At 38.3% G+C, this 21,661-nt stretch overlaps 1 protein-coding gene and 1 long non-coding RNA gene across 10 annotated transcripts in view; one reads left to right on the top strand and one right to left on the bottom strand.

The window, feature by feature from the left end:
• The window catches only part of PCLO (piccolo presynaptic cytomatrix protein), a 362,414-nt gene that overhangs the window by 252,391 nt on the left and 88,362 nt on the right, over positions 1-21,661 (top strand). For 6 of the 9 annotated variants that reach the window (XM_061352216.1, XM_061352213.1, XM_061352215.1 and 3 more), the window contains exons 11-13: positions 15,946-16,054; positions 16,671-16,738; positions 21,234-21,445. In XM_061352216.1, coding sequence (XP_061208200.1) covers positions 15,946-16,054; positions 16,671-16,738; positions 21,234-21,445 — 389 coding nt within the window. Of the gene's footprint in view, positions 1-15,945; positions 16,055-16,670; positions 16,739-21,233; positions 21,446-21,661 lie in introns of those variants that run through there. The other 3 variants (XM_061352212.1, XM_061352218.1, XM_061352217.1) reach the window with 3 other exon arrangements.
• LOC133211656 (uncharacterized) overlaps positions 1-21,661 on the bottom strand; it is a 90,828-nt gene that overhangs the window by 3,873 nt on the left and 65,294 nt on the right. The gene's annotated exons all lie outside the window — the stretch shown is intronic.

Below are 21,661 nucleotides of genomic sequence, written 5' to 3'. Positions count from 1 at the left end.
ACTGAGGGTTCCTGAAATGTTTATGAAAGGATAAAAGGAAGCCAAATTCTAGGCAAAGACTTTCCTGACTGGTGCTAATTAGGGAAGTAGAAACAGTTTTAGTCTTAGACAATGCTAAAGAAAGAATATACAGTCTTTCATCTTCTTATTCACAGACCACTGTACTATTCTTAGAAGTACCAGGCTATCATTGACAGCAATAGCTCTGAAATTCACGTAGTGGAAGCTGACTGGTTAGTTGAAAAGTAGGGGCTTTCTTGTGATTGAGTAGCTGTAGAGAACATGAGACAAGAAAAATGCTTCCTACAGTTTAGGAAAGAGTGAAGATCCGAAGAAAGAACTGAAAGTTCATAAATGCCACAGTGACCCTTGTTGACTATGATGCAAATAGACTGGTAGATATGATAAAACCAGCTTTACACTAGGTGAGTGTTTACTTACACATAGGCTGAAGCACAGAACTCTCTCTCTGGGTGAATATCTGCCAGTGATGCATGCTGATAGGCTGCAAAGCCATCTCAGAGGTCCTGTCTCTGAATGGAGACTAGCTGGGAGAGCACCTGACAGTTGCCCTCAGATAAACCGTCTCTCTGTTGTCTACGGTTTCCATACATATGGAAAAATTTGGTGCCACCTAATGGACAACCCCCCCCACATCCAGACTTTTGAATGTGTTAAACTTTATAATGGAATGCTTTTGCAAGACATGCATAAAGGCCTGTTACTGATCTATAATATACTGCCCTATATTTGTTAATGCTTCGCACTAAGAATTCTAATTCATTATGCGTAATCATGTATCTTGGTATGTAATATGCATTGTTTAGAGGAAAAGGCTTACTAAGCACCACGGGTAATACAAGGTTTTCTGTGTTTGTTGGATTTAAATTTATCATCTGGGGTCATCACACAGCGTTCTTGATTGCAGCAACTTAACAGTGCTTGGAACTAAACTATTACGCCTAAGTGTTCTGTTTACAGTTGAAATTTAATTTACTGTTTTGTCAAAATCATAGAGATTATTGTATACCATTCTTAATGAAGTTCATTACTATAGCTTCATGAATATACCTAGCTCTCTTAGTAGAAATTATGATTATGTCAGCAAAGTATCACTTTAGCCCATGGGGTTTATATCAGCATATGTACACTTACAAAGTACATTGGCAAAAAGGACTTGGACTACACCACCACCAATACAATGACTGTTGAAATTAACAACACTGTGAACAATTGTTATTCCTGCAAAAGCTTTTAGTGATGACCTGATTGTATGTCATGTGCTTCAGAAAGCAAACCCAGTAAAAAAACGAGTATCTCTATTTGAATAGACAAGCCATCTAACATGTCCCAGAAACATTGAATTAAACATATGTTTCTGTGATATTTGCATAGATATATGTATGCATGTGTCATCATATATGTTTGCACATGTATACATACACAGGCATAGTCATATATGTAATATATATGATTATGACATAGGCTATATGAGTCAGGAACTCCCTAAGCAAATGTACAGCATGTTTTTTTTCTACTTAGTAGTTCACGGGGAATTTTTCCTGCATACTGTTATATAGTCTACCCTTACATGTGTTGTATGACACAGTATCTTGTTTTACTCATTTGAGGCTGTCGTCCCAGTAGCATCATCCATAGCTAGAATGCAAGTATCAGTATTAAATTGCAATTTGGACATCATGCACAGTTCTCAACTGTCATAGAATCATAGAATAGTTAGGGTTGGAAGGGACCTTAAGATCATCCAGTTCCAACCCCCCTGCCATGGTACAGGAACACCTCGCACTAAACCATGTCTCCCAAGGCTCTGTCCAACCTGGCCTTGAACACCACCAGGGATGGAGCATTCACAACTTCCTTGGACAACCCATTCCAGTGCCTCACCACCCTGTCAGTGAATTCAGTGGAAGAACAAGTAAAATCATGCTCAGTTTGATAGACTTAAAGTCATAAAAGCACCTTTGAAGAGCTGCATAAGTGAATTAAACCAAGTTTCTTCCTGCAGTTTTCATTTATAGGTCTTCACGATGCAATAGGGGTTCAGTTCTTTTCATTTGCCTCTGAAGAGAGAGGTTTACAGTATGATTAGGAGTAGTCCAGCAGGCCTCCAGGCAATTGGCAAAGAAGAAATAAAATTGACAATTATATTTCTATTGCCTCTGAGACTTTGGAATTAACTGGGGAAAATGACTGGGCTTTTTATTATTTTCTGTAAAATTTGTTGTATACTGTCAAGAATATTTGTTATTGGCTGTAAAAAATCAAACCAGATGAATCTGGCTCATTGCTTTTAGAGAAAATGATTATTTGTTTTGGTGAAGATAAAGAAATGCCTTTGAAATGGTAATGAGTTGATAGGCAATTTAGCAATTCCTTGGATACTTTTTACCTAAGGAGAATTGCTCAAACACTTTCATCTCTAAAGCATACAATACCATTTGTGATTTACTCTTTGATTGTATTCAGTATGTTTGTGGGATTTAAAGTTTCAGCTGCCATTTTTTGCTGCTTGTATATATTTTTACCTTATTTACACTTCTTACATTACTGATTCACAGAATTTCATTGATGTAATTACTCAGTTTAGACTGGAGGGTGCTTTTGCTTAAATTTTCTCTAGAAGGAAAAAGATATGTTATTTTTATTCTGTTATATACAACACCTGTTTTACCCCTTTTTGTCTGGAAAAGAATATTTAGGGGTTTGATGTAAAGAAGCAGAGGCAATTGTTTTCCTCTCTTACATTGTTTGGCACTTACAATTTTAATCCATCAGTCCTGGGATGTACAATAGCTTTGGTGAAAGCAGTCTTAAAAGATTACATAGTGAAATGATCGAAATCCTTTGTCTCTGTTGACCTATAATACACATTTGAGCTTGAGTATACAGTGTTGAAATGTCAGTTTAACCCTTACATTTAGCGGCATAAAAATAATGCTCGATATCTCACTCAGAACATGTTTTTGAAGGAGAATAGGCCATTGTTATACCCAGTGAAGCTAAAGTGAGGATGCAGTGCTGATTATTCAATAACTTAAGCAGTCTTTAAATGTGGTGTTGAGGCATAATTAAGACACATGAGCTTTAAGAAATAGGGGCAGAGGTTGTTGTAGGGCTAGTGTGCAGTTGCTAAGTATGACTATGACAGCAACAGCAAAAGCATATGTGGAAAAAGAAGGATGGGTGTTTGCACAGCGCCATTGGCACACAGCAGTCAGGCTGGGAACACATCCTTCCAGCGCCTTCCCTGACCCTACTGAGCCACAGTTTCTTCAAGCCCAACTCCTCATCTGTTGATCCAAGAAGTCAGTAACCAGATCTTGTATGCTGTATTGTTCCCTGTGAATTTTGATTTACTCCATTACTTCAGCAGAAAAGCTCCGAAGTGCCTTCAGGAGACTTGAAAACGAGCTTTGCAACTACCACCCTGTCCTCCTTCTGCTTGTCATCAGCTGCAAGCAGGGCCTTCTTGTGGCTGCTGTCATCCTTGGGGTAACAGCAGCCTCTCCCCTGAGGAAACTCCTTTCCCTGGAGGGGCATGGATAATATTTCTAGAGCTATAGTTATCCATAAGGAAATGTGGTATCACACACTTGTTATGTTTGCCTTTCTGATGCATACATGGTGAATTCAGTGTGTTAATAGCTATAATAAGAAACACACAAGTATACAGGCACTGGCTAATAAGAGATCATTTTGTTTAACGTAGATAATGAGAACAAATAGAAACTGCTACTAATCAATATGCCTGCCAAATTTAGCTCAAATTTGCCCTTATATTAAAGGGTTTTAAAATAATTAATTAATTGGATTGTTAAAGACAGCAGGCAATAAATATAATGGGATTGGTTGTCCTGGCTGGTTTATCCTTAGTTGCCCACTACTGTATGTGAAACCACAAACACCAGCCTGTAGGGGACATAGATAGATAGGGGGTTTTAATACTAAAGCAAAGCAATACCCTTGCCCAACCTTATTCTCACACTTGCTCATTCCTGGCCCAGCACCAAGTTCAGGAGGTCCCACTTTCCCTTCCAGTACCATCTGCCTGGGCTAGTTGGGCAGGATGTTGTCTTGACTCCTTCTGTGCCACTGCTCACAGGTGCCTGTCGCAGGCATCACCCTGCCAAGGCCCCCTGGGGCCCCTGGCACTTATTTCCATCCATCTCCTGGATCTCCAGGGTCTTCCCCACTTCCCACATCTCTCCTCTAGCCAGGTTCTTCACCTTCTTTCCAGACCTGCTTTTCCTTTCCAAGGCTTCTTGTATTCGGGAACCCTCCTTGTAAGGACCACTTTTGACTCAGAATTTATCAGTAGATAGCATGGAGCAAACAGGAACACATTTGTGTTACTGTTTTATTACTTTGGTCTTTCCTTGTAGCTTCTGTCTTACCCTATCTGACACAGAGTTAATTATTTCTTGGTCTTCACAGACTGCTTTTTCTATTGCTGCCAGTATGCTGTTTCTCATGTTCAGTTCTTAAGCTATGACTTGAGTTCCAAAAGCTTATTGCAATATAAGTAACAGTTACAGTAAAAGCAATAGGGTCTGTTTTTAACATCAGTGAGTTGATTAGGTATGCAGTTGCCAGATAAATCACCATCACATCTTGAATATGCAGTATAGCTGCAGTAACTATGCATTCAAGTTTCTTTTAGTGAACCTAACAGAACCATGGGCCCAATCCTGCATCATTTATTTCTTTCAAGACAATTTCTTTCTTCATGCACAAATTCTACATTTGTTACAATGGACCTATTTGTGAGAATAACGCTACTTTCTTGATCAAGTACTGCAGATCAAATTTGTATACAGGGATGTTAATAAAAACTTTATGTGACAGTTATAAGTGTATTGCAGATGTGCAAACATCAATTTGCAAACATAGCATTGCATTCTAAGGTAGTGAGAAGAGTATTCATTATTTTAAATTATTTAATTTAAAATTAAATTTTGTCATTGTTTATGTGTTTTTGAAGGCAATTTTAGTTTTATATCATGTAGTGTTCTCACTGGGATGTATGGCAGTTGTTACTGAGACTCCCTCCTTTTCTCTTATTCATGCTGCATATTTGGAAGTGTGTCTTAACCCTGGTAGGCAGCTAAGCTCCACACAGCCACTCACTCCCCTGAAGTGAAATGGGAGTGTCTGTATCTCAGCCAAAAGCAGTAGTATATCAGGTTGAACCATATGACCAGGCACAAGTTTCCATCTCTATCTCATTAGCTGTCTCTGACTCTACTCATAAAATCTACTCATAAACCACATTTAAACTTGCCATATTTTTCAGATTCGTAGGTCCTAGCTCAGGTTGTGCCCAGGCAGTGAGTAGTGCTTGTGCTCCCAGGAGAGGCTACGTTGGGAATGGAAACAGTCTTCAGGCAGGCTTGGCATCATATGGGGCAACCTAATTGCTCTCAACCCAGCAGTGAAATTGAGCTAACATTAATGTCACTCAGTAGATGTTCCTAAAAATGGGGGGTTGCCTAATCTTATTGCTGAACTTGGAAAACCAAATATTTACTGAAAATAGGAATCCTGAGCTTTTTCAATTTTACTGTTGCAATGCCAGGCATTTCCAACTGGTAATTTTTAGTAACTCTCATCTCTCTAGCAGATATATAAACTGTACTTTTTAAAGTTGAATAATCATAACATTTTCTTTACTAAAAATGCTTGTCACTTGCAAATCTCATAGTTAATGTACTATACCATTATCATTCCACCATTCCTTTTTAACACGTAAAGAAACTGAGGCACAAAGAGGCTAATTGTCTTGCCTGTGGTGGTCACCTAGTTGGCTGAAGCAGAAGCAGAACTACAACCCAGTCTGTGATGATGCCCCATTAATTCCCTTCATTTGAGGTACACTGTCTTTCAGTTTGTTCTTCTCATTGTCGGTAAGGTACAGCTGCCAGTTTGCTAAATTGAGGACAAAAAGTCCATTTCTGTTTCTAAAAGAGATTTATAATTTTAGGTGACAAGTGAGGAAGTCAATGCACATATTTGTAGGTGTCTGAAAAGTAAATATCTTATCTAAGCTTATGTTATGGAGTCCTTTTCTAACCAGAAGTGAAAGAAAGGTGCTTGAAGGGATGTGATTCATCTCATTTCAAATAGATGTCAGTTGAGATGAACTGAAGAGAACTAAGAGAAGCCTGAGTCTCTTCATTCATTAACTATTCAAAATTCCTGGACAGCTGTTGAGGCTATGAGGCATGATGCTTAACAAATAAAAATTGGCACATTGACTCTAAGCCCAAAACAAGGTAAAACCAAAAGGGAGTTTTTATATGTGTGCATGACAGTTCTTCTCTGCAGACATACATACTGCTATCCAAGTCTTTTCTTTATTGTTCTAAATATGGTGAAAATGTAATGACAAAATAAAAGATAATTGTATGCATTTTCACCTGTGGCTCACATTATTGCTAGTGGAAAATGTGAGAAACAAGGAAAAAATAGCCCCCCAAAATAAGCTTTTTTTTTTTTGAGAAAAAAAATGTAGCAAACTCTGTATCACTTTCATATTTTGGCATGTCTATGCCATGTACCTATCTTGGGATAAAAATTGAAGTTGGATTTCTTATGAAATAAACTTTTCTTCTTGAAAAAGTGGGAGATAAAACTGTTTCAGTTTCAAATTAAATATTAAATCAATAAAAAATAGGAATGAAAAGCCATTTTGAAATTAAAAAGTTTTTTTTTGTTTTTAAAAGGGTATAAAGAATGACTTAATTTTTCCAGCTAAAATAATTCCAAAAATTTAAAATTAGTTTTAAAATAACTTCATTAGAAAGAATCTATCTATCTGAAAACTCATTATATGACTAGAAAATTTATCTCTGCTTGAATTAGAACATTAATATGTTGGTTCCAAGATAATATCATGGTTTTACCCTACCTACTTACATTATGAAGAACATAATTTCCCCAAACTTTTTTTAAGAGGACAGTTATATATGCAATTGAAAAATAGATACGTACAGGAGATCAGAATTGCATAGCACTGACCAGCAGTTTGTATTCAGTTTCCTTGACCCTCACAAATTCAGACCCTCAAATGACAAATACATGATCCTCACAAATGAGATAATAGTGAGTAAATTCTACTTTATATTTGAGTACTCACATAGTTTCAGAACTGTAAAGTCACCCCAGGGTAGAGAGGTTGATTATCTGACAGAACACATCAAGGAAAGATCTCACTCTATCCTGTATGACAAAGTGTTATTTGAGGTATTCAGTCATGCTCATTAAGAAGGCCTGACTTTTTACTTAAGTGGTGGAGTTTGCTTACTGTGAGTCACAAAAACTTTCTGTTCTTGTTTGTATGTGACCTTAAGTAGCTTTGCCATTCAGTGCATATCTGTGGCCTTTGCTGCCAAACTCAGTTTTCTTAGTTCGCATGCTTTCAGTATTTAAATTATCCCAGTAATTCCATTATTTTCTGAATTGTACTCTAGTTCCTCAGTGGTGACACTGATGGAGACCAGCCTTGATTTCATCAGGCAAAGGGTAGATCCCGCAGGGTAGTGCAGTTCAGAGCCTCTTCAAGGACTCCACCCCCAACTGAAGAGGCTCTGAAGAGGCAGCAGGATCAGAGTAACTTTTCTTTTGTTTCTTTCTTTCTTTGTTGTGCTTTCTAAATAAACCCATTCTCTCAAACCCATGTTCTCCTAAGCACCAGGATTTGTGTATGCAAGTGGTATGTCCAGAGAGCAAGAGATACCAACTACTGAGTCTTCCTCTGGGTTCTTAAATTGGCAGCCATGTAACGGTCTTAGAGGTAAGGTGCCTTTTGCACAGCTTTAGAAGGTGATGGTGATTGTGTTCTTTCCTTGGTGGTTGTGATGTTTCTCTAGTCCATGCTTCTGTGAGTCACTGGAAAATGTTGCTGAGTTATTCTATGACATTTCTTTCCTTATCTAGAGCTCTTATGGCCTCAGTTCTGTTCTTTATGTTCCTGACATTGTCCCTTTATGGCTTCACTTTGCTTTAGTCAGTCTCTTGCTAAAGTGTGGCTCTGCCCTATCTTCTTTAGGGCTGCTTTCCCTTTCCTGACCTAAGTCTTTTGGGAAGCCACATGTAAATGCATTGGGATCTTGATGACCTGCTAATCTATGTGTCATGAATCTCCTTTTCTGCCCTCCACCATTCCTTATAGAAGTCCTACATATATAAATTCCCACTTGTATTGCATCCATACTAGTCTTAAGGCTTCTATTATTTAGCTCTGCTTGACAGAGCCAAGACCTAATCTTGATGAGGTTTTCTTCCTTGATGCAGTTTTTATTGCCACTTGAGTGGCAGCTAGGGTACCACAGAGTGAGATGCATTCACTGTTTTGTCAGTAGAGCAATGAAGATTGATCTGAACCTGTCCTGTGTTCTTTCATTAGTGGGGGATATTTTGGTTGAAGAAAAAAATGTGATGGAGACAGGAGGTGTCCTTCATTGACATATAGACACCAGCATTAATGGGGCTGTAGAGTCTGGATCTGTCTTGGATCCAGTCTGTTAGGCTTGATCTTGGCAGAGATTAACCTTGTTGAGCAAGATCAGGCCATGGGTATCTCAGCAGCAGCCAGTGGGCTTCCTCCTGCATGAGGTGTGGGCAATTTCACTCATCCTTCGTAGAAGACAGAGCATCAAATCTTTTTGCTGTTTGGAAGTACAAAAGAAATTTTAACACTAAGAAGTTATGTCAGTTTTACTCTAAATTAAGAGTCATGCTTAAAATCTAATTGTTTTGACAATACAACAGTGTTTTATAGAGACTTTGACATGTTTGCTGCAGTAATTTATACTCTTAAGGAGACTAGAAACTAAGTTATGCAGAGAGAGAGTGATTCTTCAGACACTGTAACTTCCACAAGAACGCTAGTCTTGCATCTCATGACATGTACCTCCTGTTCCTCCCAAAGAAATTTTAAAATCCAAATGTCAATCCATTCTCAGTTGTAACTGATAAAAACTGGACTAAGAGAACTGCATTTGTGTAAATGAGAATAATTTTTCTTCAAAAATGGAAATTGAAAAATAAATCCCTCCTGAATTCTGAAGACAACAGTATTGATAAATATAGAATGCAAAAGGGTTATAGTAGTCTAAATTCATTATCTGACATTAAATCCCATGAAAATATCTTTTTTTTATTTATATACCACTCGTGAAGGAGATAGCAAAAAGAAATTCCTGCAGCCTCATTGTTTACTGATCTTTAGATGAATCTTTAGGTGACTTTGAAATAGACTGACTTTTTTCATTCTAACATATATATATATAATTGCATGCTGTTGTGCTTGTTTGTTTGTTTTTAACCTGAATTCATAGTAAACTGCTTTTAAATGTGGATTTCTTTTGTGAAAACAACCTGATAGTGAAAGGTTTAAGACTTTCAGCTAACTTAGAGCTCTCTACAGGAAGCTCATCTCTCTGGCAAAATCTTTTTAATCTTTCGTATGACATTATTGAAAACAAAGTAAATACACTATGCTCTATAGCTTCAGTGTATCTAATGTCATATAATTATATAAAAGTGGTGGAAACTATAAATTTATCTTTTATATCATAGGGTTTGTTTGGTTTTTTTTTCATAAACAGTAGCTTTAACCTTCACTTACTTGCCAAGAGCTTCAATTTAGGTGATATAAAAATATCCAGCTCATCACTTGTTGCCCAAGCATAGCTGAAATTGAAAAGTGAGCTACAGACTCATGCACTAATATACGTGTATATATATATATAAATAAAAGGCAGACTAAATTGGAAAGGTGTTTAGTATTGGGATATTTAATTGCAGCTGTACCAATCAGAGGTGTGCCATATAACTGCCTATAAATGCCAAGCACACACCAGATGCAAGCTTGAGTTGCTCTGGCTGTATTTTAATAAATGCCATTTCATAATAGCACCATAGCTGCCATGCAGCATAGGCAGGTCTATTGTATTAGCTCTACTTGATGAAAAACATATCAATTTTTAAGAATTGTGACTATTGTTGATATAATAATTATTGTAATAATGGAAAATATTCAGCCTGGGTGTGAATGGTGAATGGAAGAAGAAGTCAAGGTGTCTACAAAAAGTAATGAGTTTTAGTGTGATTCATGCCCAGCAGTACAGGGAAATACATTAACACATTTTCTTTCATAAACTTATTTTTAACCATCAGAAAGGTTTAGAAATAAAAGAAAAATAACTGGAGAACACAGACCATAAAGTAATTTTGTGTTGAATGTCAGACTGCAAGTAGGTATTGTTTCTTCTTGCTCTGAGTGCACATTTGACATTCATAGCACTTTCTGGTATTTCAAAGTACTGTTTCTGAATTTTAAATCTCCTATGAAATAGAACACCACCAACATTCACATTTTACTGATTGAAGCTGCAAGCCTACAAAGTCCAATTGTCTTTTCCTCTGTGAGCATTGGACCAGTGAAAAATGCAGGTCAAACTGACAGGTTTATTTTGCATAAGAATAAACAATATAAGCTATGAAGAAGCAGAGAATAAGCCACAGCAAGCTGTGTGTATAACTACAGTGTAACCAAAACCAGAGGATATATTCTAACATTTTAATGTCTAGATCTTTTAAATTCCAATAGGAGAGCATCTCTGAGACTCTAAAAAGTGGAAAAATAAAAGTTTTTATATATGTGTAGTCTGTTTTTTTAGAAGTAATTACAAACTTCTAGTGAGACAGCCAACAACAGTCCTATCACTTAGGCACCTGGGGCTATACTACTATGCATGTGGATTGTGTATGCACTAATGCACTAAAGAGATCCACCTCTGAAATGCTTGTAGGTTAGTACATTTGACATAGTGATATAATTTGACATATTTATATCATCTAGTCTTCACTGTTAGCCGTTAAAAGCAACAAACAATTTTAGTGTCTGTATCACCATTGCTTAACAAATTCAGTGGTAGGAAATAATTTGAAAATTCAGGGTGTTTTGTTATTTGTTGGATCAAGATCATAGTTGGCAATATTTTTTTGACCACTCTCTCTTAGGTATCTTTTGTTTATTCCAACTCCTAAATGAGGCAGTAATACAGTGGTTCTCTTTATCAGCTCTCAGATCTTTCTTACAGTTTAGTTTTAAATAGAATGACAGTTGATTAGTTTAGTTAGTCATTACTTAATGAGGGCAGAACCTGCCCAAAGGAACTACATCAAAGCACTTGTACCAAAAAGTAGGAGAACAAAGAATAATTATTTTTGTTTAAGTTTCTCCTAAATACTGTGATCCATTATACAGGATTCAATTCTATCTAATCTTTAAGACTGAATGTAAACCAAGATTGTAAAAGAAACTATGACATTTAGGCTCACACGGATGTCAGCAATATCCATGGAACTATTTTCTGATCGTTTGATACTTGCAGGCTTTTTAATTGTTGCTAAATATTTCTCCTCTTTATAAAAAAAAAAAAAAAAAAAGCAACAGATAAATAGCTTGAGTCCATACCTACTCAAGTACAAGAGTTCAAAGAGATCAGGAACAATTATTCATTAATATTATCATCATCATTAGACCATAGCAGTTAATTCATGGATCTGCACACTGTTTATGAACATCACACTGTAGATCTAATTCCCGTAGTATTGTGCATTTCTGTTTCCTTTGACACAGAACTACGGCATATATGGATAAAGCATTAGCATAGTCATTCACTCAAAATGTAACTATTTTATACTGAATCACAAAACAGCTGTGTCTGGAAATCACATCTACAGGTCACCTAATACAAGCACACTCTTCAAAGCAGGGTCAGTGAGAGCTGTGTGCCTGGGGCTGTGTCCTGTTGGGTCTTGAACGCCTTCATGGACAGAGACTCAAGAACCTCTCTGGACAATCTGTAGTTTTGCAGTGTTTGTAAATATATGGAAACATTTAAGATTAAAATGTGCTTTATTTTATACATGCAGTTGAATATTAATAGTGAGCTGCATTTTGCAGTTCTTGATTGAGCAGCTATAAAACATTTTGCAAAACTGAACAGGGAGTAAAACCAATATAGCACTTGCTGCTATGTTAACATCTTTTTTCTGACAGCTGATCCACACATGATGTTAATAAATCTAAATAGCCATTAGAGGGCTTATTATTTAGCACAAGCAATAAGAATTATCAGCAGAAGATTACCGGTTTAAACCATGTGATTAGTCCAAGCAAGTTTCAGTAGACCACCTCCTTGCATTTGAACACAAGTTTACTTAGGCTCCTGAGAAATTGTGTATGGCGTTGTAAGCTCAATCTGGTCCTGGGTTTGAATACAAACTAATCTTTTTTTTCCACATTATTAAAACTTTCTACCCAAGGTAGTCAGGCAATTCTTTCAAGCACTTTCATCCATAGGCTGATAGAAGTTACTTCTTAATAGTCCCAGGCTCCCCAGTGTTGAAAGCAGATTTCAAGTTTCACCAGTACTTCGCTTCTATTTTACAAGCTGTTAAATGGCTAGTCAAAATGTCAGAAGGGGAAATCAGTTCTGCAGAGTTTCAAGTTCTATTGTTATTTTTTAACAGATAACAGGCCTACACATGCCTTAACCAAAATAATAAATGTTTACACTTTGCTAGTTGCTAAAAAGAGCCTGGAAATCTTGAACAGCATTAAGATGCATGTGTACATGTGTTAAGTGTTGCAATATAATACAACAAAATTCCCCCCTCTCCTTCCTGTGAGGCTTTCGGTGAAATGTGGACTATACTGGGTCAGAGGAAAAGTACACTTGATTTTGATAATAACTCCAACTGTAGCCAGTAATATGCATATGGAAGAACATATGAACACATTAGGCTTCTTTCTCTCTTTCAGTGCAATAGGACTGACATGTTTTTTAAGGGAAAGGATGGTATTAATCTAGCTAAATGCCAGTATCCCCACTGCAGTTACAAATGCATGATGTTCCCTTTCTGGAATAATCACTTTGTAATCGGTAGAAAATTATAAAATTATTCTGATACCACGTTCGAAACGTCACCATAAAGTAGATACCAAAAAGACTGAGCAAATTATGTGTGTCAGCACACCTAGTGGAGCAGCGAGGAGGCCTTGATGTACAAAGCTGATCTGCTGACTGTGGGAGCTGATGTTGCTAAAAATAAGTCATTGCTCACCATCAATGCAGGATGTACTTGTCCCAGCAAAACTAAGGGGGAAAAAAAAAAGCTAGAAGAAAATATGGATTTGAATGTCAGGGCTATTACTTGTTCTTCCTTGGTAAGCAAGGATTTGTTTTTTTGTCCTCTAAAGTGGTGATTTGAAGCATACAAAGTTGTGGAAATATGGATAAAATGTCCTGAATACCAAAGACCAGCTACAGAATGTGACTGGCTTTTTGGCAAAAAACATTTTTTTCACCAGTCTCCTGTGGCTTCTCAGTGCTTTTTTTTTCTTTATTAGACTCACATTCATCCCCTTAAGGTTTTCTTTGTAACATTATTTTTTTCAAGCAGAAAGTATTTAGTAGTTACTTCTTAAGAAAAGAAAAATCATCTTGCCTAAAAATGTTTCTTTAGACCTCAGGACTATCAGTCAGATCAATGAAATCATGTTTAAACTGCTTTGATTTTAAACATCCATGAATCCGCAAAGCAGCCAATAAAAAGAAAATACCCCTTATATGCTGACAGCTTAAATGGATCTCTGTGTGAGCCAAGGCTGTTGAGATTCAATTTCCTTTCGGTTTGCTGTTTTGTTCATGTGTGCTTGGCCTTACTGACCAAGTGAGTGACTGCTGTGTTTCAGCAGTCAACCTCTCACCAGTGGAAATTAGACTTGAATTCCACATCCCAGTGCTGCAGTGGTACTCAGCCAGGCTGTTCCTGACGGTCTTTTAAATTTACCCAAGTTGTTGATGATAGTCTTAATGCTCCCCTGGAAAATTTTCTCCTGAAGCCATGCAAGGCAATGTGATAAACCTAGGACAGTACTGGATGTGTTTTGTCAACAAAGCTCTTTTCTACAAAAGGATGTTAACCACTATCTGAGCTGTCTAAAACTTCCCACTTTTATTGTTGTTCATTGCCAATATATAGAAGTGGTGGTTTTCTTGTCTTACTCAAGTGGTTTGTATTGTCATATTCAACATCCTATACCACAATACGATTATGAGGGCACACATTGACAAGGAAACAAAAATAACTTCAGTTAGAAGCCTTCTCAAGAGAGAGTGCATGCTGTTATATTTGTATGGCAGAAAATCAGGGGGAGATGCTTTTATTCATAATTACTGTTGCTTTATTCCAGAGGAACTGAACTTAAAAACAGATCTGCTCTAACAAGCAAAAGAAAGATCATGTTTTGAATGATGGCTGGCAAATGAAAGGGGCTAAATTTTAGGAAAAGGCAAATCTATTTTGACAGTAAGCAGCTGGCTTCACTGCCTTCAGAGCATCACATTTTAGTCATTCTGCACAGTGTGTATTTCTGTAAAATGCTGCAAACAAAATCATTAATTCTTTCTGACTGAAGTTATGAGAATATCTGATATTTCAAACCCTAATTTACAGAATCCTATGAAAAATTTTGTAAAGTTATAGTCTTTATTTCTCATATTCTTTCATTGTCAAATATTTTCATCTGCTTTATTCCATGAATGATTCTCATTATATTTTATTCAGCATCATTTTTTCCTGTAAGTTTGTCTCCATATCTCACTTCATTATTTTTCCCATTTGTTACATACAACAGCACAGGATTTTGAAATAAAAATATGACCCAGGTGGAGACTTGGTTTTATCTGTGTAAGTGGTAGCAAGCTAAGTGTTTGTGGTTTTCCTTGCTGTGTGGATAATGTGTTTTTAGGTGTTTTGTAATACATTGCTTTTAGTGGACTATCAAGAATTCAGTATCTTGTCCCATTAAGCAGTATCTTTTCCTAGAGCTGGAGGTTTGAATTTTTGACATTTGTACATTACTGAGAAGTTAATATCTTTGGAGTCATCATTATGACTAACCACATCAAAATATGAATGCACTTCTCAGACCCTGAGTTATAACTCCCAGATATTAATTCTGCAGTTTGCTTTTCATAAGCATTTTACTATAACCAAAAGATTTCTTATCAGAATACACCTGACATGATTCATAGGCCTACAATTTATAGGTTCTGTGAATACTGAGCATAAAACTTCCTTTTAGCGATACCTTGTTCCATACCAAATCTCCTGGCCCAGTCCTTGGACACTTGGAAGACAGAATGTGTTAGACCAGTATTCAGTATTTTTCAACCTGTTATCATAGCTCTGTTCCTATCTACCATAATTAATTATGTTCTGCTGTTTTGTCACTTTTTCATAAGACAAGATGTGGAAGAAAAATTTAAACCTGAATATTTCCAGGCTGATATTTGAAATGTGAAATACATTTTCCATTAAAAATCAGTTAACACAACTGCTTTCATCTTGTATTTTCCTAACTGACAAAGTGGAGAACATATATTTGAATTACCAAATCACATTCACAAATTTACTTCCTCTCCATGGCTCAGCTTCTTACCAGCAATGTGCCACTGTAGGGAACAGTTATCTTCCAAAACCATGGCTGGCCAGGACATGTCTGATATATAAGATGATTTGTTTTCTTGCCGTGTTGGTAGGCGTGCATGTTTTTGATATTGCAAAAGTTTTTCACTGTCATGCAACCCAGACTGTGGAGACTGCATGTATAGTTTGAATCAGAAAGGAATTAATCTCCTGTCTTTTTTCAACAGGTAAGTTGTAGCTAATGGGACAGTAACATTAAACAGTCTAATCTGTGTGAAGTAAAAGGGCTTTGCTGATGTGTTGGGCCATTTAAACAGCATTCACTGAATGTCAAATCAAATGTTCTTGTCAAAGCTTTCTATGTGTTGCCTGTGTCAAAATTTGAGCGCTTCACCTCATGCTGTTTTACCTTCCTAGGAATGCAGGTGCTGGAATGGAATGGCATCCCCTTGACTGGGAAAACTTATGAAGAAGTCCAAAGCATTATTATTCAACAGAGTGGGGAAGCAGAAATATGTGTAAGACTGTGAGTTTTACCCCATCTTTCCGTTTCCATTTTTTTTGGCTTTTCATGGCTTTTTTATTTTTTCTTATTTTTTTTTATTTTTAAATTTACAGTTGCTAAGGTGGAACCTTTGTTAGCACGAAGCATCAGTGTAACAATTACCAAGAGTTCATTGTGAGTGTGGGAGGTCTGTTCTTTTTTTTGCCTTTGAAATTGTAAGGAAAGATAAGCTGAGGCAGATATTAGTAATTATACTTCTTTAAACAATATTTCCATTGTCAGGCCACAGTCTCCTTTCATTGACACACATAAAATTCACTGAATTTGCTGGAGTTAGAAAAAGATGGTAATTTATCTCTAACTTGACTTTTACTGAAATCTGTATCCTTTATAGTAAAGTCATTTAAGCATCATGAGAAATGTATAAATTTGCATCCAATCCATTAAAGATTTCACCTTAAAAGAACCTTTTCTTCCTAGCTCTTTGACAGCATTGCAAACAGGTATCAGCTAAGAACGGGCCATGCTTGGGAGCTGCTTTCTGTCATGAACCACTATTCATTTATCTACTTAATACAATAATGAGGGTATGAGGAAAGAGTTTCTTTTGTCTCAGGCTTCTTATTTCTTTCTTTAGGGACCTAAACATGCTCTCGGACTCTGAGAATCCCCAGCACCTGGAGCTGCATGAGCCAGTAAGGGCAGGTGAGTAACAAGCTGCTGCTTTGCCATTGCACGCTTAGGAGTTACACTCCAAATCTAGCCATGGGCAGAAAGGGGACCACACCTTATATACAAAGCCAAACATTGATTATTGGTTGGTTATTATTATTAGCCCAGTTCAATCTATACTGACACAGTCTATACTATCCAATTAATACGATGGAAATCTCAGTAACAATACTGCTAACATTTGTTACCCAGGGAAAAGCTCCCGCTAGCTGCCCCTTCATCTTTACATGCCACAGAGAGCTGTGGCATAAATGTCCCACTTCAGCAGCTTCCTCAAGGCCTGTGGGCAGGTCTTTTACTCCTGGGGCATTGCAGCAAGTCACAATGTCCTGAGGAATTTACTGGGAGGAGTGTGATATGTGTGGTGAGAGGTTTTGACTTCTCCTTGCTGGGAGGTGGATGATGTTCATGATTCTGTCCTCTTCACTTTAGGATCTGCTTGGGGCCTTTTTTATGTTTTGTAGTATGCCTTGCTCTTTCCTCACCAGTCGGCAGCTCTGCATTGCATATGACTTGACTGGATATCACACACTTTACATATGAAATATATATATACACACCTATATGTAATATAAATGTATGTATATTCTTTTTTTTGTTTTGTTTTTTTGTTCCTTCTGCCTCTAAAATTTCTTTTGCCCAGCTCTTAAGTTTGCATTAGTGTTAGCAGCTGACCAGCAGGTTGCTGGTATCCCTGAGGTATCCCTCAGCTATCATCCTGTGCCCAAACCTTGCAGCACTCTGCTGTCACCCTAGGTCTGTGCTCCTATAAGCTTCATTCTAAAACTGAAGTCAGAAATACAGTGCAATTACTGTTGTGCCTTTATATATAAAAAATATTAAGAATGGGCATTATAATCTACAATTATAAAAGGTGAAGTGCAATTCAGACTAATTAAGGTCATAGCTATCTGGTCATAAAGCAATTGGTGTTGCAGACAGACAAGCTAAAACAAATCTCGTAGCAACATGGAGCAAGTCCAAATAACACAGAAGCCCTAAGACCTATGTTAGCTTAATACAAGGCTTATCCCCTGTTACTAGCAATGAAAATACAGTATCTACTAGGATACAGGGATGCAGTAGGAAGCACTTTGTGTGAAGATTTTTTATATGACTTCTAAGATTGCAGCGTTTTGGGGGGAATTCCTTCTGTTCAATCACTACCATTACTGCAGTCTCCAGTCATGGTATTAATCATACCTACCCTAACTTGGAACCAACATCCACAATCATACTAGCTATGCAGCCCTTCATTAAGCTCAGCGGAGATTAAAAGTGTTTCACTCAGCATCTCATGGGCCCAGTCTGAATTCTGAGCTTTTGCGGCTGCTTTTTTATCAATCAGTACACAAGTTACCTGGATTAAATCCTCCTTTTTCTAACCATGTATCGATGTACTTACCATCAATCTACTTGTTTTTCAAAATTAATGTTATTCATATTAATTGAAAGTGAAAACTGAGTCTCACAGAGCTTTGAGGCAAAGCTACCCATGATTATTTCCATAGTGAGCCAATCAAAACGACAAAAGGCATTCATAGACACTGAAACTGCATTTGAAAGGATAGAAGTAGAATAAACAACATTTACATTAATGAAGAAAACACAAAATGAGAAAGAACGGATGTAAAAATAAATTGCCCTGTTCTTGCAGGCATGCTTCCCCTCATCTAGCAGTCTTCTAGAGGTGTCTGATTTGGAACAACTGGCTGCCAAGCCAAGACTTTCTTGCTATTATCTTTCATAGAATCATAGAATAGTTAAGGTTGGAAAGGACCTCAAGATCATCTAGTTCCAACCCCCCTGACATGGGCAGGGACACCTCACACTAAACCATGCCACCCAAGGCTCTGTCCAACCTGGCCTTGAACACTGCCAGGGATGGAGCATTCACAACCTCCTTGGGCAACCTATTCCAGTGCCTCACCCCCCTAACAGGAAAGAATTTCCTCCTTATATCCAATCTAAACTTCCCCTGTTTAAGTTTTAACCCAGTACCCCTTGTCCTACCACTACAGTCCCTAATGGAGAGTCCATCCCCAGCATCCTTACAGGCCCCCTTCAGATACTGGAAGGCTGCTATGAGGTCTCCACACAGAATCTTCTCTTCTCCAGGCTGAACAGTCCCAACTTTCTCAGCCTGTCTTCATATGGGAGGTGCTCCAGTCCCCTAATCATCCTCGTGGCCCTCCTCTTGATTTGTTCTAACAGTTCCATGTCCTTTTTATGTTGAGGACACCAGAACTGCACACAATACTCCAAGTGAGGTATCGTGAGAGCAGAGTAGAGGGGCAGGATCACCTCCTTCGAGCTGCTGGTCACACTCCTTTTGATGCAGCCGAGGATACGGTTGGCTTTCTGGGTGGTGAGGGCACACTGAAGCCGGCTCATGTTCATTTTCTCATCAACCAGCATCCCCAAGTCCTTCGCAGGGTGGCTCTGAATCTCTTCTTTGCGAAACCGGTAGCTATGCCTGGGAGTGCTCCAACCCACGGGTAGGACCTTGCACTTGTCACGGTTAAACTTCATGAGGTTGGCATCAGCCCACCTCACAAGCGTGTCAAGGTCCCCCTGGATGGCATTCCTTCCCTCCAGTGTATCAACCGAACCACACAGCTTGGTGTCATTGGCAAACTTGCTGAAGGCGCACTCAGTCCCACTGTCCATGTCAGTGACAAAGATGTTGAACAAGACCAGTCCCAACACGGACCCCTGAGGGACACCACTCATTACTGGTCTCCAGCCAAACACTGAGCCATTGACCACAGCTCTTTGTGTGCAGCCGTCCAGCCAGTTCTTTACCCAGTGAGTGATCCACCTATCAAATTGATGTCTCTGCAATTTGGAGACAAGGATGTTGTGTGGGACAGTGTCAAACACTTTACACAAGTCCAGGTAGATGACATCAACTGCTCTACACCTGTCCCTCAGTTTTGTAGCCCCATCATAAAAGGCGACCAAATTGGTCGGGCAGGATTTCCCCTTAGTGAAGCCATGCTGGCTGTCACCAAGCACCTTGTTGATTTTCATGTGCCTTAGCATGCCTTCCAGGAGAATCTGCTCCAAGATTTTGCCAGGCACGGAGGTGAGACTGACTGGTCTGTAATTCACCGGGTCATCCATTTTCCCCTTCTTGAAAATGGGGGTTATATTTCCCTTTTTCCAGTCATCAGGAACTTCACCTGACTGCCATGAGTTTTCAAATATGATGGAGAGTGGCTTAGCAACTTTGTTTGCCAGCTTCTTCAGGACCTATGGACTTGTGCACGTTCAGATTTTTAAGATGGTCTCGAAGCAATTCCTCTCCTACGGTGGGCCCAAGGTCTTCATTCTCACAGTCCCTGCATCTGCCTTCCAGGACTTGGGTGGTGTGGTCAGGTCATTTGCCGGTGAATACCTAGGCAAAGAAGTCATTCAGAACCTCAGCCTTCTCCAAATCCTGTGTAGCTAGTTCTCCCGAGAGCTTCCGGAGGTAGCCTACATTGTCCCTAGTCTCTTTTTTATTTGCTGTGTACCTATAGAATCCCTTCCTGTTATCCCTTAACATCCCTAGCCAAGCTTTGACATTTTGCAGACTGTGCTTCAGAAAGGAACAGTTCAACGCCCTTCATAAAGAAAACCCAGATACAGCCTAGCAGGCAAGATAAGGCTGACATATTGCCTTAAACCTCTTAAACCGTACTTCTGTGAACCTGTAAAATAAGCAAAACCTAGTATCCTTTTAACTCTACTCACTTGAGGGCACACGTGGAACTTAAGTGACCTCATTTCTTTATGAAATGGAGATTGTCATCTACAAAGGGTAAATTCTCCCCACTTATTTCTAGCCATCAGGGAGGGCAACCAGACTCCTACCACAGATGCCTCACATAGGTGTGTGTAATAAGGAAAGATGAATCAGGGCTTTTGCTCTTCATTTGTTTTCATTTTATTCTGCTTTGATTAATGTTTTGGTTAAAGGTTTTGAGCTCCTTTTCTCTTTATTTTTGTATAAATTATCTCAGGAGCAGAATTCAGTTTTGCTGAATTCCCAGTTGATTAAGAAAAGAAAGAAAGTTGAAATTAAATTTTGTTGAAGTTCAGATGCTCGTGAAACTAGACCTGTTCCAAACAGTGAAAGTCAGCACTTTCTTCACTTAGGCCAATCTTTAAAACAGTAATTTGTTCCAGTATAATTCAGCATGAGCAGAAATACCTATTTTTCTTCAGCTAGAGAATAACCTTCTCAGAAAGCTTGTGAAGTGAGTAACACCAGTTGACAGAGTGTTGAGTAGTAAAATTGGATTTGGCATGTTGATGTTGTGGGGGAGATGTCTGCTTCTTAGAGGTTGCATTTTGCGTCTTCAAAGTATACAAGCAGATGACGTGTAGATTTGTAAAGATCATTATCCTGTCCTGTAACATGGCAAGATGGATTTGAAAGTGCTGGCATTTATCAATACAAAGCTGTTTTACTTTAATCCAGTAGATAAAGCGAAGTCCCCAGGGGTTGATCCCAAACAGCTGGCTGCAGAGCTCCAAAAGGTTTCTCTACAGCAGTCGCCCCTGGTTGCTTCATCAGGAGTCGAAAAGGGGTCTCATGTTCACTCTGGAGCCACTTCTGCCACCTCCAGTGCTGTTCCCAGCCCTGGACAGCCCGGTTCTCCCTCAGTGAGCAAAAAAAGGCACAGCAGCAAGGTAAGAAATTTCTCAGTTATGCAGCAATAATGCTTCGATGACAAGAAAAAAATGCCTAATTTATCTTAGTGTAGCAAGAAATCATAGCACATATTGATGAATTCATTGCTGTGACAGTGATGAGTATTCCTGTTAAGATGTAAAATTTGGACAAGGAGAGATTATGCAGTTTATGCAAGGTCGTAAAAGATTGGGCCTTCTCTGAAAATAGGTTTC

This window comes from Neopsephotus bourkii, unplaced genomic scaffold (assembly GCF_033783945.1).
Source record: "Neopsephotus bourkii isolate Nb327-2 ecotype Australia unplaced genomic scaffold, CSIRO-AGI_Nbou_v1 NB_638, whole genome shotgun sequence".
NCBI lineage: Eukaryota > Metazoa > Chordata > Aves > Psittaciformes > Psittacidae > Neopsephotus > Neopsephotus bourkii.
Note: the sequence above shows the minus strand (reverse complement) of the source record. Positions and strands in the feature narration are given on the sequence as shown.